Source organism: Sceloporus undulatus, chromosome 3 (assembly GCF_019175285.1).
Source record: "Sceloporus undulatus isolate JIND9_A2432 ecotype Alabama chromosome 3, SceUnd_v1.1, whole genome shotgun sequence".
Taxonomy (NCBI): Eukaryota; Metazoa; Chordata; class Lepidosauria; order Squamata; family Phrynosomatidae; genus Sceloporus; species Sceloporus undulatus.
In genome coordinates this window covers 140,490,356-140,512,727 of record NC_056524.1, presented here as the reverse complement: position 1 = coordinate 140,512,727, position 22,372 = coordinate 140,490,356, and the positions used below count along the sequence as shown (strand labels likewise).

At 41.5% G+C, this 22,372-nt stretch overlaps 2 protein-coding genes across 3 annotated transcripts in view; one reads left to right on the top strand and one right to left on the bottom strand.

Moving 5' to 3' along the window:
* Positions 1–1,145: 1,145 nt before the first annotated feature.
* The window catches only part of LOC121926498 (snaclec bitiscetin subunit beta-like), a 35,939-nt gene continuing 14,712 nt past the window's right edge, over positions 1,146–22,372 (top strand). Inside the window, exons 1-2 of the mRNA XM_042459522.1 lie at positions 1,146–1,202; positions 18,178–18,220. The gene's annotated coding sequence lies outside the window, so the exon portion shown is untranslated. The remainder of the gene's footprint in view (positions 1,203–18,177; positions 18,221–22,372) is intronic.
* On the bottom strand, positions 1,834–13,338 carry FAM216B (family with sequence similarity 216 member B). 2 transcript variants are annotated; one of them, XR_006103031.1, is made up of 4 exons: positions 13,220–13,338; positions 10,141–10,275; positions 7,835–7,955; positions 1,834–3,557 (listed from the first exon to the last, which is right to left on the bottom strand). XR_006103031.1 is itself a non-coding variant. In XM_042459523.1 (4 exons), the coding sequence occupies exons 1-4, from the start codon at positions 11,629–11,631 to the stop codon at positions 3,415–3,417; spliced, it is 456 nt and encodes a 151-aa protein (XP_042315457.1). In that variant the 5' UTR covers positions 11,632–11,678; the 3' UTR covers positions 1,834–3,414. The 2 variants fall into 2 exon arrangements, 1 of the variants encoding a protein (XP_042315457.1); XM_042459523.1 differs by lacking the exon at positions 13,220–13,338 and adding an exon at positions 11,575–11,678.

The window sequence follows — 22,372 nt, the reverse complement described above, 5'->3', positions numbered from 1 at the left end:
ATCAGATAAATGCAACAAAAGGTGTCACAAGGAGTGCCTGGGTAATATTTTAGTCACTTGATCTGTCTTGGAGGGGGCAGTTTCAGAAGTGACCCATTTCCCACCAAGGCTCAGAGTTGTTCAATAACAGCAGAAGTTTGTTAATTTAAAGCTACCTAAATAGGACCAGGGTTCTGACACTGGGACCACCAATTATACTGGTCTCTTCCCCATTCCTGGGTCCTTGACAACCACTATATCATGGTCACCATAATGATATTCCTTAATCTTATTTTACCTTAAGTACAATAAGTATTCATAGGCATAGGCTTAAGAATGGCTAAAAAAATGGCTCTCAGCTATATTTAAGGCTATTGCCAATGGGGTCTTCCTCTTCATTCTTCTGTAGAGACCCTCCTCAGTCTTGTGTCCTCCAGTCAATTGAACTCTGACTCACTTCCTTCCTTGGTTCTCCTCTTTTCTGTTTTCTGGGTTCTACCTACCCAGTCTTCTCTTCAATTCTTTGCAGAACCTCACTTGGTAGGATGATGCAATACAATGACTAAAAACACATGCTGTGCAAGTAGAGAAAGCCAGTATGACTGAGTTCTTTGTAACAAGTGGCCCAAACAGACAGGCCAAAATAAAGCTGCTTCGGGCCACTTTGGAGATATGCTTTTTAAATGCTGCATGTGTCCTAAGAGGCCAGAAGCCACGCCAAAGCCGTGCTCTAGTGCTAAGGACTAAAGCACAGCTTTGGCACAGCTTCTGGCATCTTAAGATGTGTGCATCATTTAAACAGCATACCTCCAAAGTGACTTGAAGCAGCTTTATTTTGGCCTGTTTAGGCCTAAGGATCCTTCTTTGTTGCTGTATACACCAAGCAGTTTTCTTCAAGACCTGCTTACCACAAGCACAGAGACATGCCACTAAATTGTTACGTCAATTTGCAATATACCAGTTGCTTTTGTAATGGTTAGTGGGTCCATATTCAATAGCATGTTATAACAAAAGAGATAAAACACATTGTAAAAACAAAGTGCAGTACTTGAAAATGTTTCTTGTAAGATGCAACAGTGAGATACAGTTTGCATTTATTTTCATCTATTTCTGTTGAAGCAAAAGGCAATAATGTTGTGCAGATTACCATAGTACATTAGCATGAATGTGAGCCAAAACTGCCTGCTGTGAGGTACTATTTCTTCTTAATACATATGGGAGCAGTAAGTATTGGGGCTCTACATCCACAAGTTCCCCCACGAAAATGAATAGTACAGATCACACCTGGTCCATCTATTTATTAAGCATGTGCCATGAGCATATGCCCAGGTGCAAATGGAAGACTGGACACATAGACATCAAGCAAGATGAGCAAACAGAGCCAATGGGCATGATTCCATCCAGAAGGGCCATGCATTCAGTGTGCAAAACAAGACCAGTAAGATCACTGCTGAAGAATCCAAAATTGATTCACAATTTTGCTTAGGCCTTCTCTCTTTTTTTCTTGTTTGCTTGTTTATTGGTGGTGGTCCTTGTTGTTTGCTTATTAAAGCATTCTAAAATAACCCTAATTTGATCAACAGGCAAGAATGGGAAAGTAGGTATATTGATATCTATGGCACAGTAATGTCTAGGCAATATTGCTTCTAATCTTTCCTAGACCCAACAAGAGACTTGGGCAGGAACATTAATAGATCTTTAGTTCTTTGTGGGTTTTTTGGGCTATGTGGCCATGTTCTAAAAGAGTTTCTTCCTGACATTTCGTCAGCATCTGTGGCTGGTATTCTCTGAAGATGCCAGCCACAGATGCTGGAGAAACGTCAGGAAGAAACTCTTCTAGAACATGGCCACATTGCATGAAAATCCCACACAAAATTATGGATCCCGGCCATGAAAGCTTCTGACTCCACATTTAATAGATCTCTCTTGGATCAGAAGGAGAACAAAGGAACAAGGGGCAAACAAATGAAGTTCACAAAAGGGCAAATAAAAGGGTATGAGAGAACAAGGAACTCTGGAATGAGGCACATTACAGCCAGAAACTTCACACATCTTCCTTTTTCAGAAGTTTCAGGAAATTGGGACTACTGCTGCCAAAGCAGTCATATATTTTTTTTTTTGTTGACAACCAATTTCTTGCAAAATTTTATAGCATCACCTTGTGAAATCAGCAAAGCATTGCACTGGGGGAGAAGTGACACATAAATAGTATGGATTTGGCTATAAGAATGCAGTTGGGAAAGCAATAAAAGTGAAGTGGACTTGGAAATTAAACCTTTCCTTTAACAAATCATAGGACTTCTGTGGGTGGTTTGAGACAACGGAAGCATTTGGATGTAACAAGCCAGAAAGGCTGGGTTGTCCTAATTTACAGTAAATGAACAACAAGCTAGTGAAAGTACTTTGTTCACTTGTACCCTTCACAAAGGTCTCAAGAAAGGCATAGTGCAAACTTTTCCCAGGAAAATATCACTTGCCAAGAATGAAAAATGGATTTTTAAAACTATCAATATAGCACAAGTATTTTATTTGTAATATTAGTCATCTCATATTTAAATATGGTATCAAGAAATCAGAGAGAGAGAGAGAGAGAGAGAATATTTTGACAATTCCAGTAATAATTGTAATGCATGTGTTACAATGAACTAATATGAAATCCTATATAATGTCCATAATGTCCACAATATATACAATGTCCATTTAGACTGGAACTGCATTAATCAATTTGTGCTACATCACCAGCCAAAGTTCTGGCTTTGTACTGTTTTCTCTCTCTAAGATAGTCTTCCTATTAAGTACATGTTTATCAAGTTTTCAGGCTGTGGTAACAGATGTATTTACACAGCTTCTTGCTCATGCAAAATCTCAGAGTAAGTCTGGGACAGAATTCATTTTCATAAAAATTGCACAGCTTCCATTTTATTTAAGCACACTTCTAGCCTTCATGCTTATGTATAAAGGTTTCAAAAAATGTGGAAAACCTCCACTGCTGAGAACGTCTGTGTTCTTACTGACTGCCAGAACCCCCTTCACTGCTTCTGGTCAGGCTCCCATATCTATATGTCCTTAATGTCCCACACTTATCCATCCTGAGTTTCTGGTATTACACTCTCCCTTCCCTGATCAGGGTTGGGTTTTTTCTTTCCTATGCATGGCAAATTCTAAAATATCCAGGTGCACATAAGGTATATAAAATGATGCAAATTCTGATCACTTTTTAAAAAGAAAGAAAGAAATGGATATGCATTAAAAAAAAAAGAACGAAGAGCCATTCAACCTCCTTTGTAGGCATCTGGATGTTAGTTCTTGCAGAGTGTGACATGAGAAATAAGGTTTAGTGTACAGTTCTCACAAATGAGGAAAGGTTATTCATCCTCTTCCCCCCTACCTTCTCTCTTCTTTCCACTGAGTGTGAGTCCTTTTGGTTTCTTTGAGTCATATTTGATTAAAAAGCCCCAGCTGTGCCTTCCTGAAGACTGCCTTCACAGGAGGCGCTGTCCCCAACCTTGACCTTCTGTAGGATTGTGAATCTTTCAGGTAGGAGGCGTAACATTCGACTTGCTGCTTTGTGATGAGCCCTTAAACAGTGTTTTTAAAAGAGGTCAAGAATTGGTAAATGTGAACATACATACATAAATACACTGGAGCAGCAGGGAGAGGTGAAACTGATGTGTTATCCTGATAGCCAGCTCCTGTTCTGGGCTGGAGAGAAAAAAGTGCCTAGGGCAGCTGAATGGCTGATATCGTGTCATCACATTAGTCAGCATGTGCAGGAGGAGGCCATAAAAGCTGATGGAATGAAAAGGGCTCCCTGCCATGCATGGACTGTGGAGTCAGAAAATAACCACGGTAATTGCAAGAGGAGTTTGTGAGCCTTCTGCTGGCGGCTGTTGTCCTGTGGTGATGTGACATGCTTTTCAATGATTGCTGGAGTGAAAGATGAGGGAGACCTACTTTGTACTGCCTTAATTGTGAGATGAGCACTGCTCTCTGCGCCTTTGTTTCCTTGCTCTGTAATTTACACAAACAACCATCTTGACACTATATTAGAAGTAATCAAGTACCCAAGAAAAAGGAAGACAGAGGAAGAGAGAGGTCTGTTTTCCAAACTGTTGGGAAAGTAAACCATCTCGTCAAGGTCAGCCCAAAATATTTTGCTACTTGGGGCCAAAGAATAAACATGGTGCCCCACTGAGGTCAAAGTGTGTGTAATCCCCCCAAACAACCGATATATCATATAGAAATCAGGGGTAATGCAAATGAGGCGGAAAACTTCCGCAAGCACTTCTGCCCATCCTTGGCAGTAAAACCTCAACAACAATATAACTAACAATATGCTGTTCCCCTTGACACTCAAAAAAATCTCCCACCATCTAAAGGGAGAGCCTCCTGTGTCCTTTTTAAAAGGTTCATGCATCAACACAGAACCAGTTCTTGAATGCAGGAGAAAGTAAAGCGATTGAATGGCATTTATCCTGTAATAAACCAGTCTTAATTTAAAAGGTGCCTCTAATTTAATTAATCAGAGTCCAGCAGAGAAAAAGATTATCATTTCCCAGAATAACTTTCCATCTGGTCCCTCCCCCCAGCTAACTGCTTCTGTTTTATGTGAAGTCGAATGCTTTCACAGCTGGCATCCATTGTTTTTTGTGGACTTTTCAGGCTCTGTGGCTGTTTCTGGAAGAGTTTATTCCTGACGTTTTGCCAACATCTCTGGCTGGCATCTTCAGAGAATGCTGGCATGGGAGTGAGTGGGGTATATATACTGTGTGACCCTTGGTTAAGAGGGGGTGATTTACTGGTACATGTAAATCTGTGTGTTGGTCTGTTGTTGAATGGCAAGGTCTCAGGGTAGGTGGAGATGCGAGGAGGATAAACTCTTCCAGAACATGCCCACAGAGCCCGAAAAGCTCACCAAAAAACCATGCTACTGTTTTCCATGCATTTTCATTCCTTCTCAGTCAGAGAGAGGGGAAAAAGATATTCTGGGTTTCTATATTTCACCAAGGAGAGCACATGCTTTGCAAGAAGAAGGTCCCAGACTGAATCCCTGGCCTTCTGAATTAGAACTAAGAAAGAATTCTGCATGAAACCCCAGAAATAACTACTGTCAGTTAAGGCAGATGATACTAAGTGTATGACAGCAATTGTTTGGCTGAATAAAAGCAGCTTCCTATTTTTCTTAGCCGTTGACTTAAGAAAAAAGGAAAAATGGAGAAAGTAGACTGAATAATTCATTTATATAACAGAGGGAGGAAATGAAGGAGGGAGATTAGTGGCTTGCCCAAGGCTATTCTGGAGATCAGTGACTTGCCTAAGGCTATTCTATAAATCAGGCTTTGAAGCCCAACCATTTCTCCCCATAGCTGTCACCCCACAAAAAGAACTGCCAGTGGGTTCCTGTCCCTTTTTTCCATATATAACTGCTGTAGGACGTATACAGGCAGTACACTTAGTTCGGTATCAGTTATACCAGCCCTACCAATCCAGCACTGTCCAGATGTGTTGGACTGAAGCCTCCATCCTCTTCTGCCAGAATAGTCATTTGCCCCATGAAGAGGAAAACGTGGGGACAGCTTGCCAACATTGTCTGGCAGTGACTATCCAGGGTTTCAAACAAGAATCTTCCCCTTCCTTTTCCCTGCCCAGAAGCTGAACCTGGGGCCTTTTGCATGCAACCAGACACATTCTGGATAGCTCTATCAAGGTGCTAACACACCAATTTGCTTATAAAAAGTCTGGGAGAAACACATTTATTCTAGATTACAACACCCATCACTGTATCTCTTTAATTCTCATCCATTTCAAAGTATTTCCAGTACTAGGCTAAAAAATATGAGCAAGCTGGGCAGCTGCCCTGCGCATAAGGATATAAGGGGAGCCCAAATGAGTTTGGTAGGTTAGCTTTTTTAAAAAAAATTGGCTGTTGGTTACTTACACTGGCTTAACCCTCAGTTACACCAGCATCAGTCCCTTTTAAGTGTCGCACAAGGAGGCATCCAGTTCCTTCTTATACAACACCTTTCTCCTGGATATGCAAGGGAAGTCAGAGGTTCCCAGAAGCAGCTCTGTCTCTTCCCGTCTACTGCTTGGCTGCCAGTGAAATAGAAGCAGCAGCCACCCTTGTTTCTCCTTTATGGAGTGTACAAAAGTAGCCAGTCAGCATATGAAGACACTCTCACAGCCATTCAGTGGCTAGGAAGAGACCAAAGTACATCTCGGATGAGTCTTTATTCCCCACCAGCACCAGCACTATCCTGTTTGCTACAAAATAAACTTCCATTAACTTGCTTTAAATTAGAATTATCCCAGGCCCCGACATTTCAGGGCCAAAATGCTAGACCTAGGGATGCTCCCTTGTTGTGTCACAGGAGAGGGGCCTTGGTGAATTTCTAAGGATCAACCGTGTCATGCCATTAAACAAGATACATAGCATCAACAACAAAAGGGTATGCCATGCAAATAAAATGGAGGAAGTACCAGGTCTAACACACAGGACAAAATGTATGCACACTGTTTAAGGCACTTCTCTTGTCCTGAGATCCCTGCCAGTGCCCTGTGGACTAGAGAAGGAATTCCAGGCCCTGAGATCTGGGAATGCTAAAGAATTTTCTTTTTCAGCTTCTTGTTTGATGTCTTGTTGTTGATGTAAAACAGCAGAACACTTTAAGCCAACATAACCAGGCACTATAAGCTCTACAATTTCCTACAATAAAAATTATGAACAAAATTAGCAGACAAGAGCCTTCTAGGTAGCTACTCCTGGAGGAGGCTAAGTTGGTTCTGTTATTCTGATAGAAAAATACTGTCTTCTTCCTTCAGGCAGGTCTTTGGTGTGTAAACTGGTCTATAGCTGAAGGGTATTTAACTGCTTTCATACTGGCTCTATCTCCCATTGTTGTGTTCTTAAATAATGATTTTTTATATTATTTTTAATTAAGATTTAGTTTTATGATTCCATATTTTAATACTGGTGGTGCAGTGATTAAATGCCTGTACTGCAGCCACTCACTCAAAACTATAAGGTTTCAAGTTCAATCTCAGCTAAGGGGGCTCAAGCGTGACTCAGGCTTGCATCCTTCCAAGGTCGCTAAAATGAGTACCCAGCTTGTTGGGAACAATTAGCTTACAGTTATAAACCGTTTAGACACTGTTGGTTCAGTAGGAAGCATTATATAAATGAAGCTGTTTGTACTAGGAGCTGCTTTGCAGAACCTTTGGGGGGGGGGACAAAATGGTGGGTGTTCAATAAATAACATTTGGGAATACTGCAAAACTGTTTGGAGTGCCAAAGGCACTGCTCACCATAGTGATCTTCATCACAAGGCTAACCCTGGATATTTCTTCCTTAACAGCTCTCCTATACTGAAGAAAGTTCATGTTTCAAACTGTAACATCTAGAGATTGACTATATGTGGAGGAAAGCCCCTGTGTTCCATGTATTTAGGAGAAATATGATGAGTGTTTTTCTTTTTCTTTCAGAGGCAGCTGTAAGAATGAAACATTTATTCTAAAGCATTTATCTTTCAGCTGTCTGCGTGCGTGTTTGTATCATTTCTGTGGGTAGGATCTAAAGACAAACTGCACAGTAGATGGATGTAGCATAAATAACTGCAGACCCACATCATTTCACTGCCTGTTGTTCCCATTGCCCCTGCTGAGAATGGCAAAGCTTCTTGGCTGAAGGCTGTGTGAACTCTGTCTATAAACCACCCTGTGCTCCGGCTGTGTGTCTGATGTACCTTCATGGCCCATAAACCTCGCCTCATAATCCCCTCAAGTCCCTGGCTTTTCTCCATTGCTCTCCAATTTCTCTGGGCTGCTGATGCAAGAAGTTGCATTGGCTGACACTCACCCAGCACGTTCTGGCACTGGAGATTGATCGCATAGCGACGGTACAACATTTCCCTCGGCGCTTTGCTGTCATATATTCTCATAATGCTGTAAAAGTAGCCTTTCTGTCCTCTCTTCAAGTCCTGTCAGAACAAGGCCTGAACTAGTTACAGATGGCAAAGAAGCAAACATCCCACGTCAGCCACCCACACAACAAAACTATCCAAAACGAAAATGTTTAAATTTAGGGTCACATTGGACTGCCTTTGTTCCCACTTTCATCAATGTAAAAGGCAAATACATATGCAAGAATAAGCAAATATGTTGGCTTGGAAGAAGCAGGTTGAACAAAGTTTTTGTTTGTTTGTTTGTTTGTTTGTTTGTAGTCCTCTCCTCAAATTGTTCTTCAACTGGGAAAGGTTCATTGAGTAGAGGGACTGGCATGAGCACTGGCCTGAAAATCTCTTGCAGATGGACTATGATGCAGCAAGGACAATTGTCACTTGTAATTAGTATTTTATATTGTTGTTTATTTTATATTGTTAGTGTTTTTAGTTTATTACTTTTTATGATTGGGAAGGGGGTGGGTTAGGGGATTAATTAGAAATGTGAATTTTAATTGTAGATTGTATTTTATTGTTATTTTGTTTGTTGTAACCAGCCTCGATCCGCAGGAGAAGCTATTATTATTATTATTATTATTATTATTATTATTATTATTATTATTCACCAGGAAAGTTTCCATTTACTTATTTGGGAGATCTGAGTACTTTCCAGTTGAGCAGCAGCATGGGTGAGATTCACAGGGAGCAATGGGGCAAACTTGTTTGACGGCTTGTTTTATTGTGTTTTGATAGACAAGTTAGCACTCTGCTGACAACTTATTTTTAACTGTACAGTGCCCCAAGAGCTCCAGCTGGCAACCGGGATGAATCTTCAAATAAAAACAAAGTAATCCAGGTATCGTTTCCAGTTCTGTTGATTCTTTCATTGAGGTGATGATTATGACTGATGGTGAGTGATAACAGTTTATTTGCTCTTCTTGCCAAGCAGGTGGTTCATAAATTTTCCCACAACCTGAAAGTCTGTCTCTCAGTGTGCCTTTTATAACAACCAGCCATCTTGAGCCTTGTCAAACTTTGGTCCTCCAGTTGTTTTGGACTTCAGCTCCCAGAATTCTTGTTGGCCAAAGTGCAAAACTCCTGGAAGTGCAAAACTCCTGGAGGTCCAAAATTTGGGAATCACTGCTCCATAGGATATTTGTTGCTGTGTGTTTTCAAGTCATTTGCAATTTAGGGAAACTCTAAGGTGACCCGATCATGGGGTTTACTTGGCAAGACTTTTCTTCAGTGGGGGTTTGCAGTTGCAATTGCCACTATTCTCTGGCTGAGAGACTGTGACTTGCTCAAAGTCACCCAGTAGATTTCCATGGCCAGGTAGGGATTCAAACCATAGTCTCACAGAATCCTACTTAAGCACTATACCATGCTGGCTGGGCTTTAAAGTCTGATTTATAGAAAAACATTTCTTGGTCTGCAGCTGCCAGCTGATGTTCTATCAGTGTAAACCAGGAGTGTTAGGAGACATTATAGGCATCTTTGCATTCACTTAATAGGGCTTTACATAGTTTTCCCTTTGCTTGATATATTACTTGTGTTTATTTGTTTATTTGTATTTACTCGTCTCTGTAACATTTCATTTTTTATTTTGCCACTGCTTTCATGCTAGTCAGATTGGTAGTTTTTTATCATCCTCATCATCCTTAGGTGTTCTTATTGTTGTTCTTTTAATACAATATATTCTGTTTTTCATTGTTTTCTGAAAATAAACCTACTTCCCAAACTATCTGATGGGGAAACTGGCAGCTACTTTTTCCAGTGTGCCATAAACCAGTTTCCGATGTTTGTCAAAATTGGTAAAAATTATTTCTTTCATTTCTGGAAAGTCACCAGGGACTGGCAGCTGGTGGCTTGGTAACATGCACTGGCCCATAGACTACCAGTTTAAATAGCACTGGTCCACCAGATTGGCAGCTGCTTTCCAGGGTTTCAAGCACCCTACCTGAAGACACCAGAGATTGAATGTGAGACCATTGGTACAAATAATAATAATAATAATAATAATAATAATAATAATAATAATAATTTATTTGTATCCCGCCTCTCCCACAGGATGTGCTCTTCCCCTGAGATGCAGTGTTAAAAGAGAGCAAGGAGGATGAGAGCCATATATGCCACACTGAGTTCATTAAAGGAAAGGCAGGGTATCAGTTGAACAGATAACTGAATACAGAGATTGGCACTACCCATAAAAAATGAACCTCAATACCTTCATTAAAGGGGAGTCCTGAGCAGATGAAGGCACTTGTATGCACAGAAGTTTGGGATCACAGCAAGTGCTGTGATTTCTTTTCCAGTATTCTCCCATCCTTATGCTGTTTCTAAAATGCAGGAAGCAAACCAGCTGTGATAATAAAAGAAAAGCAAGTCAACATAGCTCTCTGTTGGGCAAAAAATAATGGTTTCATTCCCTGAAAACAAATGCAACTGTATGTAACCGTAATGAGGGTGAGTATTTATTTTTTTAGCAGAATCTGTCCAAGACATTTTGCTGCCTGAAGTGGAGTAGCTAATGGCACCATAGACACAAACACACACAAGTCAACATGCATACTGCTCAAAACTAGCTGACTTATTTTGCCACATGAGGCAGAAAATCCAATAAACATATCTCCTCATCCCTGGTAGTAAAAATGTGACGAAGACAAATTAAATAACTAACCATTTGCAGGCCCCGTGTGGCTATACGTCAGAAACAACTATATCTCTGGGCAGATAATTGGATCTACAAAGAGGGATTATGGTTATAAGCAGTTAAAAAGGCTTATATGTTAGGTGGGCAGCTAAAGGCACAAATTGCCTTCCTTTTAAAAGGGGGGCTGCTTGCCCTCTACTGACAACTTTACTTTAGAACTAATAATGAGATTAATTTTTTAGAAGTTATTTCTTCACTTTTCTCCATCCTTGCGCTGACAACATCAAGGTGGTGTACAAGGTGCTTACTCTTTTCAATTTGACCTTTATGTCAGCTCTGTATGGCAGGTTGGCTGACAGCCAGGGGATGTGTTGTTAAGCAAAAACAGGAGCCCAAGTACACCCCAAACAGCAGTCAGGATGCACCTTGAATATCTCAGGACTTTTATTCTGAGGTGGATAACCTGGCTGAGATCCAGGTTATTTGAAGGCCCATATTTCTCCCTGACAAACCAGCCCATGCTTTAATACTAGGGAGGCCATTCTCACTGTCCCACCTCCCTGATGGGTACATCTGATGGGAACACAAGAGAGGACCTTCTCAGTGGCTGTCCCCAGGCTTTGGAATACCCCATGACAAATATTTTGACACTCTCTGGATTTCTTTGTTCCTCCTTACTGAAATCTAAGATGCTGCTGCTTCTTTGTACCACTGCTTAGCTATGTGCTATACAGATGGAGCCATAAGGACAGTTTTTTATGTGGCCCTCAAATCCTCCAGTATTGCAGGGTTACCCTTCTCCTGGCCAAGAAAGGGGAGGAATTGGTGTTCCAAAAGACTTTGGTAATGGGAACTCCCACTTAACTGACTGACTGATTTAAAGCATTTAATTATCACCACCAGTGAATGTACAACCTTTTAAATAGTTCACATTTGAAAGAAGTAATATGGGGGAGCTTTCACAGTTTCATTTAACAGACACACAAACAAAATCATGTTTCTCTAAACCTGAATTAGACCTCTGGCCACTTCAGGGGGTTCAGGTCTTTTGGAAGTAGTCCACATGGCCCCAGAGGGACACAGGAACAGGAATTGCCCCCTAGACCTGTCATGATCACCCATCCCTGCTTTATACAGACTTATAGCGCAGCCCAAACAAAGTCCACCTGCACAAAATGGGCTATTTCACAAGTAGGGATTACAAATTACTCTGTACCCTTTGGGTTAAAATCTGTTCTACCTACAAAGAGTGATATAGTCAAATACATTTTAAAACTGTGCCATCTTGCTCTAGTTTGAAATGTTAGACTTCAGAAAACTAAGACAAACAGGAGGGCATTGGATTTGCAGAGGGTTTTTTATTTTTTGGGGAGGGGGTTGGTTCCTTGGAGGAATACACTTTGCATAGTCTTTGCACTACAGTGTTATAGCGCTATATTCCACTTGAACTGCAATGGAGACATCCTATGGAATCCTGGGTTTAGCAGTTTAGGGATGGGCATTTATAATTCTCAGCCAGAGAGCTCTTGGGACATTCCAAAACTGCAACAACCAGAACTACACACGATGTTGTCCTGGCAGTTAAGTAGAATATCACACTGTAACAGTGTAGTGCGATACAGATCTTTATCAGTGGCACTTGTGATGCCATGCAGGCTTAGAGCTTTATCACACTAGTGAAATCCTGCAAGAAAATGGGAGTTAAATGAGAGATATGTTAAATTTGAATTTAAACAGAACTTGCAAATTCGGAAAGTTTATCACACTAATTGCTGCTAAAACGAAATAACGTGAAGTTAATCTGCAGTTAAAGCGGAGAAAACCAGTAGCTTTTAAAAGTTTGTTTCTTCCGAATTTAAAAAGATACTGGTTTCCTCCTCTTTAACTGTGGATTAACTTTGCATTATTTCACGTTAACTGCAACATCATGTGATAAACTTTGGGCATTTCCAGGTTATCTTCACGTTAGATCATGTTTAACTCCCGTTTTCCCACGAGATCTCACTAGTGTGATAAACTTGTTAGAGAACATTGGTTACAAGTACAGGTATAGTTAGTGTTCTAAAGAACAGGAACTATGTAGGAAGAAGCTTCCTGCAGCTGATTCCATATTCTTCACATTAGCTGCAATTATTTAGCATTGGATACTGGAGTGCCTGGAGATTGGAGTGAATTAGATTCAAATCTCTGCTCTGCTACAAAACCCAGTGGGTGGCCTTACTTTAGTGAATCCCTTACATCCTAATCTGCTTTGCAGGTTGGCTATCAAAATGAAAAATAACCAGGGCATGTGAACATATTGAAGGAAAGGCAGGAAAAGAATAATCAACAAATAACACCATTAAGTAATGGAGCTATATAATATTTTCCACCTAGATGACTGCCCAAGATTCCCATTTATTTCTGGCTGAAACAATACTGGAAACATCATCATGACATTTTTCAGTTATTGCTTGCTCAGTCCAGTGCTGTGCAAACAGCCCAACTCTGATTGTTTTCAACATCTATGACAGTTAATGCAAAATATATATATTTGTGAGCGAAAAGCAGTCAATAACCCAGTTACTGACTTGCAGATTTTTAGTCACTTCTTCTGCATAGCTGGAATTTGAAAGATCCTATATCAAACAAAATTCACCGATCCCTAACTCACCTGTGGAAGATAGCAACACGGTTTCTTCACAAGATAATTATTAATATTACATCCAGCATTTCCCAAGAACCACAATACCTTCTGTTCTGTTGACAAATAACCTAGCAACAGAGAGAAAGAGAGAGAAAGAGCTCTGAGCTGGAGGAGTGCCTGAAGGAATTGCTGACTGGCTGTCAGCTTGCTGGTTGCCTTATTCAGATTGTTAAATGTTTCTTCCTGGCACTGATTTGATCATTATTAGTTTGGTTTTCCTAAATGGTGAAACTTAACAATTGCCTGGCCTTTATTGAGAACGTATTGTAGACCTAAGCTAATGTATGAACAGAAAACTAGAATTTACCTCATAAAGAATGCATGCCTGACAGCTGAATCTGATATCTTCCCCCAATTAAATCTAAAGGTATTCCTAGTATACATCCTCCCTGACCCAGATCTGCTCTACTGAAAAATTGCCCAGACATCAGTGACCTCCAGAGCCAAGTTGAGATATGATCATGGATTTCCTGCCACATCCAAAGTTTGAACTCAGCACACCAGCAGTTGCAACACCCTAGTTCTCTTCAGCTCTAATAGATGCTTACAGAAAGCATTTTTAGGGCCAAATCACACATGATGCTCAGGGGTATCATTATACAACCCAACATCATGTTTTTTAAAAAAATTAAAAGTGAAATGTGGATAGAGAAAGAGCTGCTTAACTTGTAGCTTCTGGCCATTTGTCCTGCTCCAATCACCGTTCAAGCAGCTTTTCCCACTTACTGGGGAAAAGCTATGACGGGCCCAGTATTTCTTCGCTGACATATGTGCAAGGCTGGAACAAAAAATAGAGAAAAAAATAATTTTAAGCAGCCCCATTCCCCTGGCCTTTCTTCCCAGTTTTCATGACTTCAGGCGGTCTTGGATGAAGCGGATTTTCTGGACCCATTTCAAACTGGCTTCCGGGCGGGTCACGGGGTTGAGACGGCCATGGTCGCCTTGGTCGATGATCTCCGTCTGGGCATCGACAGGGGAAGCGTGTCCCTGTTGGTGCTCTTGGACATCTCAGCGGCTTTCGATACCATAGACCATGGTATCCTTCTGGGGCGCCTGGCTGAGGTGGGAATTGGGGGCACTGTGCTCCAGTGGTTCCGTTCCTACCTCTCCGGGAGGTCCCAGATGGTGCAGCTGGGGGACGTGTGCTCCAGCGAGCGGGCCCTTAAAACTGGGGTCCCTCAAGGAGCCATTCTGTCCCCCATGCTATTTAACATTTACATGAAACCGCTGGGAGAGATCATCCGGAGACATGGGGCGCGGGGTTATCAGTACGCTGATGACACCCAAATCATTTTCTCTATGTCTCCGACTGATGCAGTGACTGGGGATGGCGTCTCTCCTCTCGTGGCCTGTCTGGAGTCAGTAATGGGCTGGATGAGGGAAAACCGACTCAAACTTAATCCAGAGAAAACGGAGGTACTAGTGATAGGTCCCCCTGGTCCAGGAATGGCGGTGGTTCCACCTGTCCTGAACGGGGTCACGCTCCCTGTGAAGGACTCCGTGCGTAGTCTGGGGGTGCTTCTTGACTCGTCCCTTCGCCTGACTGCTCAGGTGAATGCGACGGTCAAGAGTACCTGTTATCAGCTTCGGCTGATTCGCCAGCTGCGCCCATACCTGGCCCAGAGGGACCTTGAGACTGTTGTACACGCTCTGGTAACTTCGAGATTGGATTTCTGCAACGCACTCTACATGGGGCAACCCTTATACCAAACTCGGAAGCTGCAAGTAGTGCAGAACATGGCAGCACGGCTGGTCACTGGCGCTCCCAGGACCAGCCATATAACACCGGTGCTTAAAGATCTCCATTGGCTGCCTATTCGCTTCCGAGCTCAATATAAGGTGTTGGTTATTACCTATAAAGCCCTAAATGGCTTGGGCCCAGGATTCCTGAAGGACCGTCTCTCCCCGTACATTCCGCCTCGCACCCTCAGAACATCTGGGCAGCAACTCCTGAAGGTGCCTGGGGCAAGGTTGGCCGTTACGGCCAGAAGATCCTTTTCCACAGCTGCCCCAGCCCTTTGGAACACGCTGCCCATAGAGCTCCGCTCATCTTCCACCCTGGCCCAATTTAGGAAGGGACTTAAAACCTTCCTATTTAATCAGGCATTCCCCGTCTAAACATCCTATGGGCCTCCCTCCTCTCTCGTGGCCGTGAGGTTGGGCTAAGGGGGTTTTTATTGTTTTTATGTACTACTGCTGTTTTAATCTGTTTTTAAATTGTACACTGTTGCACTAAGGTGCATTTTGTAAGCCGCCCTGATCTATTGGAAGGGCGGGGTATAAATAAAATTTTATTATTATTATTATTATGACAGTTTCAAAAGCGTTCCCAGAAATGGTGCCTCCTGGAACACATTGGGAACCCAATGGGAACGCCCGGCGGCGACGGCGGCATTCCACCGTGCGGTAAACTAGCATTCTGGGACCCATCGGGTTCCCATCATGCTCCGTGCGCGCCCGTACTCATGCTCATTAGAACGCATCGGGGAACGTTTTCCCCCCATGTGATAAACTTCTAAGGGTGTTTTTCCTTTTAAAAGTGAGGGAGATCACAATAATTTGGCTGTTAGGGGTTCTTTCTTCTACCTTGTGCTGCCAAATATAGGCATGGTGGAAGGTTTTCTATTTTTTTCCTAAACATATCTGTCTAAATTTGGAATATCTACCCAACAAATTCAGGTAAAAGTTTGGAATTCTGAAGAACTGGAAACGTCAGTGGGAAGAAGCCATCTTGGTCCCAGGAGGTGTTGACTGAGGAACCCTTGCTGCATAACTATGGGAGCATATCATAGCTAAGAAATGGTCCAAAATAAATAAAATGAATAAAATTGGTAGCATATTTGGTCTTGATCCCAGTGATGTTCCCACCCCTGAAATCACCCCTGCTGGGGGGACAGCCAAAAGGGTGCACTTGGCCCTCTCTTTTGCTGTGGCGGTGACATTCTCCTTATGAGGGGGCCTGCACCGTAATGGTAAATCCAGGAGAGGAGCGCTTAGCCCTCTCCTTTGCTGCCGTGATGGAAGTCTCCTCATGAGGAGGCTTCCTCTGCTGCGGCAAGCCTGGAGGTCCCCACCAGGTGTCACCCCTTTTCTGGGGTGTCACCCGGTGTGGTCTACATCCCTCACACTACCAATGTTTAACACTACTGCTTCACTCCATTATGCGTTGAGTCCTTTTTGGAGAAAACATGGAGCAAACACAATTCATCTGATTACTGGGACCAAATAGCAGTTTCATTTGAAAATACTATTTCCTGTCTGTGTTCATAAGTGACAATATTTGGCAAGATGTTTTCTTTTCCTCCTTGTAATTTAATTGCTGCAACAGAAAGGTATTTGTGTAACTGATGATATGCTGCCCATATGTGCAACCAGATATGATTGTCAACGTGTGGCAGTGAGAATTGGGAGAGAGCCAAATACCCAGAGCAGTTGTTTACCATTCTTGTACAACATAACAGCATAATCCTCTAGCTAGACGGGCATCCGTCATTCAGCCAAGACTTTCCCACCATACGTTCAGCTGGAGGGCTGATTGTATGGAAGCAGATGCAGCCTTCTTGCGAAAGAATTCCTGCATAGCCCTTTCTGATTAATCTTGTGGAGGGGAAGAGAAAACAGGGCCATGCTCACTGGCCTCAGACACTGTGTTCCTGTCAACCTACATACATCTGGCAGAGGAAAGGTTCTCTTGATCATATCTTCTGAAACTGTTTAGAAAAACATGGGCAGGGGGCAGAGCCATGCAACAGAGCAGCATGTTGCTGTTGTTTTTTACTGTACAGGAACTCAGTGGAATTCATCCCAGGCCCATGTCTTCCCTGATAGAGTCTAGCCATATGGCATGGGATCTTCCATTCTTTCATCCATACATGGTGATAGGGAATACAATGGCTTGGAGTATCCTCACGTTAGTGTTCAGAATTATGTTTTTACACTTTATGATCCTGTTCATTTCTTTCATAGCTGCTCTTCCCAGTCCTTCTGATTTCTTGACTGCAGTCTCTGTTCTGATCAATATTTGACTCAGGATATGGGAACTATTTAACTTTTCAAAATTATCTCATTGTCTAGAGCGAATTCTTGTAATTCATCTCTGGTCATTATTTTTATTGGTTTTTAATGTTCAGCATTAATCCAACCTTAGCACTTTCCTTTATTTTTTTTCATTCCCCCCCCCCTTGTGTTTGTTTCTATTTCAAGTGCAAGGTCTTTATTGCACTCAAAGAATCAGAGAGTTGGAAGAGACCCTGAGGGTCATCCAGTCCAACCCCATTCTGCCATGCAGGAACTCCCAATCAAAGCAACCCCAACAAATGACCATCCAGCCTCTGTTTAAAAACTTCCAAAGAAGGAGATTCCACCACACTGCGAAGGAGTGTATTCCATTGTTAAACAGCTCTTGCTGTCAGGAAGTTCTTGTTGTGCTGGAATTGCTTTCCCTATAATTTGAATCCATCGGTCACTTGAAATCCTTTAGAAGCATGGTGGTTGTTTTAAGGTTTGGAATCTTCAAATTTAGTGGGAGGTTACTTGAAGGCACGCATGCACACAAATCATGTTTGAGTGTAAAGAAAGGAAGAGAATAAGGATCTGCTTCCTCCTTCTTGATAAATATTTGACTCACAACAAAACTTGCCAGCTCAAACATATATTTGATTGATCAATCACTTTAGTTTTATCCCCCCTTTTCTCCATGAGTGGGAAAAGGGTGCAATGAATTTGTGTGTTTAATAGATGCCACCCAAGACTATTTAATGACCATAATAGAAGTGGGTTTAGCAAAGGGATGTAAGAAAGAAGAAATTGTGTGTTTAATGGAGCTTGAACTTATCACTTCTCACCACTCTTAAATATCCTGAAAGGAAAAGTGTTCCAGAAGCCAAGATTAAATACTGACTTGATCTTTTTCCTCTGTCTTTTAGGCTTATTTCTTACAAAGGTAAACATTATATGTCTGCACTGCAAGTGAGTAACTCATGTGATTTAATATATTTCATTCAAGAAAACACTCTCTATGTAGGAAACAAACTAACAAACAAACTAGCCTAGCCTTCTCTTTAACATGATAGCTTTCCATGTATAATATCTTGTCCTTTCTCTGTACGGAGGAGTATTAAATCATGTGAAGTCTGAAGCACTACAGCTCAGACATGGGTTTGCAACCTCTGTGAGAACACATTTGTCATAATGCCCTGGTGATCTGGGTTTCCACAGTTTCAAAACCAATGGAAAATCTCTGCACATTCTGCATGACTTCAGTTACTATGAATGTTAGCAAATAGACACCTTCAATATCAACAAAAGAAGACTTTGTTAAGATCCTCAATGAGAAGAAGGTAGCTAAAATGGAAAGATCCACCACTCCTCTTCCCCATGAAATAATTATAGTGCTTTGTAACTGGAAAGACAGCATGGTGATGCAGTCTGAAAATTCACAAGCATCAAGATTGCATGCTATCCTATTCCTGGACATCATAAACTGAGAAAGAAATTTTGCCCAGGATAGCCAAAACTAGATTTTCAACACATTATATTTGTTCCTCACAAAATAATTCTGTCCATGTTCTCCCAGAACATACATGACCCTTAAATGATGGTTTGATTCAATCTCTCTATAAGATGACCTCTTTGTATTATAAATGTATATCTTTCCTCCTGGAAATATGGTTTCATACTAATTAGACATTGATAAATAGGGTGAGAAAGCACTACGAGTAATTTAAGCTTTGTGACTGAGGAGAAAATAGGAGCTTTGTGGGAGATTTTAATATGGACAATAGTATGATGAAAAGTGTTAATCTTGCTCACCATTATAGTTGAACTACAGTTTAGAAACTCCAGCACTGCTTTAAAATGAAACAAACATTTTTATCGTGGATATCTCTCATCACATATTTTTGGAGTCAGTTAAGGGGTGACATGAACATCTCTTTCTCTTCTGGGCATTAGGACTAATATATTAAAAACCAATTATTTAACATCCGGGGTAGCCATGTTGGCCATATAGCAAAACCAATTTAAAAAAACCCACCAAACAGTGATATCTTTATTGGCCAACCAAAATGCACAAACAAATGTACATGTTGCTATTTGAGGTTTCAACTTCCAACAAAGGTAAAACATTTTTTCTTCTTAAGTTTGGACTGGATTTCAGCTCAGAATAAGTAAAGAGATAGTAGAGGAATACCTTATTAATCTAAATGAATTTAAGTCTCCGGGACCAGATGAACTTCATCCAAGGGTATTAAAAGAACTGGCAAATGTAATATCGGAGCCATTGGCAATAATCTTTGAAAACTCCTGGGGAATAGGAGAAGTCCCAGCAGACTGGCGAAGGGCAAACGTTGTCCCCATCTTCAAAAAGGGAAAAAAAGAGGATCCCAACAATTATCGTCCAGTTAGTCTGACATCAGTACTAGGAAAGATTCTGGAGGAGATCATTAAACAGAGAGTCTGTGAACATCTAGAAGGCAATGCCATAATCACAAAAAGTCAACATGGGTTTCAGAGAAACAAGTCATGCCAGACAAACCTAATCTCTTTCTTTGATAAAATTACCAGCTTGGTAGATGAAGGGAATGCTGTGGATATAGTATATCTTGATTTCAGTAAGGCCTTTGACAAAGTTCCCCATGACATTCTTGCAAACAAGCTTGTAAAATGTGGGCTAGACAAAGGAACTGTTAAATGGATCTGTAATTGGTTGACCGGCCGAACCCAAAAGGTGCTCAACAATGGCTCCTTTTCATCCTGGAGAAAAGTGACCAGTGGGGTCCCACAGGGCTCTGTCCTGGGCCCAGTGCTATTCAACATCTTTATCAATGACCTGGATGACAGAATTGGGAGCATACTTATCAAATTTGCAGATGATACCAAATTAGGGGGAATAGCTAATACCCCAGAGGACAGGATCAAGATTCAAAATGACCTGAAGAGACTAGAAAGCTGGGCCAAAGCAAACAAAATGAAATTCAACACGGAGAAATGTAAGGTATTGCACTTAGAGCGGAAAAATAAAATGCACAGATATAGGATGGGTGACACCTGGCTGAATGAAACTACGTGTGAAAGGGATCTAGGAGTCCAAGTAGACCACAAGTTGAACATGAGTGAACAGTGTGATGCGGCAGCTAAAAAGGCCAATGCTATTTTAGGCTGCATCAATAGAAGTATAGTGTCTAGATCAAGAGAAGTAATAGTGCCACTGTATTCTGCTTTGGTCAGGCCCCACCTAGAATATTGTGTCCAGTTCTGGGCACCACAATTCAGAAAGGACATTGAGAAACTGGAGCGTGTCCAAAGGAGGGCAACTAAAATGGTGAAGGGTCTGGAAACCATGCCCTATGAGGAACGACTTAGGGAGCTGGGGATGTTTAGCCTGGAGAAAAGAAGGTTAAGAGGGGATATGATCGCCCTGTTTAAATATTTGAAGGGATGTCATATTGAGGAAGAAGCAAGCTTGTTTTCTGCTGCTCCAGAGAACAGGACCCGGAGCAATGGATGCAAGCTACAGGAAAAGAGATTCCACCAAAACATTAGGAGGAACTTCCTGACAGTAAGGGCTGTTCGACAATGGAATGCACTCCCTCGGAGGGTGATAGAGTCTCCTTCCTTGGAGGTCTTTAAACAGAGGCTGGATGGCTATCTGTCAGGGATGCTTTGATTGAGAGTTCCTGCATGGCAGGGGGTTGGACTGGATGGCCCTTGTGGTCTCTTCCAACTCTATGATTCTATGATTCTATGATTCTATGGATTGGCATGTTTTACTTCAACACCACCTAAAGTTTTTCTGATGCAAAAGGATGAAGGCTTATTGAGAAATCCAGTGTCCTTTGCCTAACAAAGGGGTCTGTGGCCTCACAAGGATGGAGACATATTTGATTGCAAAGGAAGTGTCTTTGTTGTGATGCAAATAGATGTTAAATTTCCTGCACTTTGAGAATCTCCCAGTTGCCACATGGCCAGAAGGAGGAGGTGCTAGCCTGCAAGGTATGTCCCTCCATATGGCCTGTGACTAACATCCTCAGTTTTTTTCCCCTCCTGTTTGGTTTGTAACACCTTGCCTGATGAAGAAACCAGTGAAGCTTCAAAAGCTTGCAATATGTATATTGTGCATTTTTGTTGGCCAATAAAGGTATCACTGTTTGGTGGGTTTTTGATTGAACCAAGCTTTTGGTACCCTTAAAAACAGCCCAAATCATTTTGTCTCATAATAGGTCCGAGCCTTTGCGTGGATAGATCCATCCTCCTTGTTCCTGCTCTGTATGGCTTAGTAAGGTTCAGATTTGTGTTTGTAAAAGGTTTTAGGGATGAACAGCAAAATAAACAATGGTGTCAAAGGCACCCACCCTCCTTTGTTTAAGAAATAGAGCTTATGTAGAAATGAAGGCATGCACTGTTAGAGAAAGAGGAAAGCTTCAGTCACCAAAGGAGGGACCATAAATACCAGTCCCAGCTGCTGCTGCTGCCTTGTCCAGTGTGAAAATAAAGAAGGAAAAGATCTACAGAAAAGGTATTTTTTAAATAGGTTTTAATTTAAATGTTTTGCTTCTGGTAGCATTCCTTTTTACTTTGGAAACTTCCACTGAGATGTAGAACGATTCCTCTCTCTGCCATAAGTACCATGAATCTTCTACATAATACTTAGGGTTCTGAATTCTTAAGAGTGGGTTTCTGCAACTCCAAAATTATGCAGTTATGTAATTGAAAAGAAAGATTTAGTTCAGTTTTTTTTTAAAAAAAAAGTTGTAAGTCAAAGTCGTGGAAGAAGAAGGGAGAGAAAAAGAAATACAAGAGGCTAGTAAGGTGCTTGATCAGGCCATGAGTATAATAGAGCAGTGACCAGACAAATAGTTCCAGGAAACACTCTATTGCAATCAAAGAGCTATCAAGACTTATGTAAAGTGATTATTGAGAGAAGGGAATCTAGAAAATGCCTGTTCTTTGTTTTCTCCTCTCTGTCTTTCTTTGGTCCATGTACACCATGTACACCATTGTCCAGGTGCACCATTTCTGTGTCAGACACAGTGACTGGAGGGATTGTCAGTTGGATCAACAGCCAGCAAGATAATAATAATAATAATAATAATAATAATAATAATAATAATAATAATAATA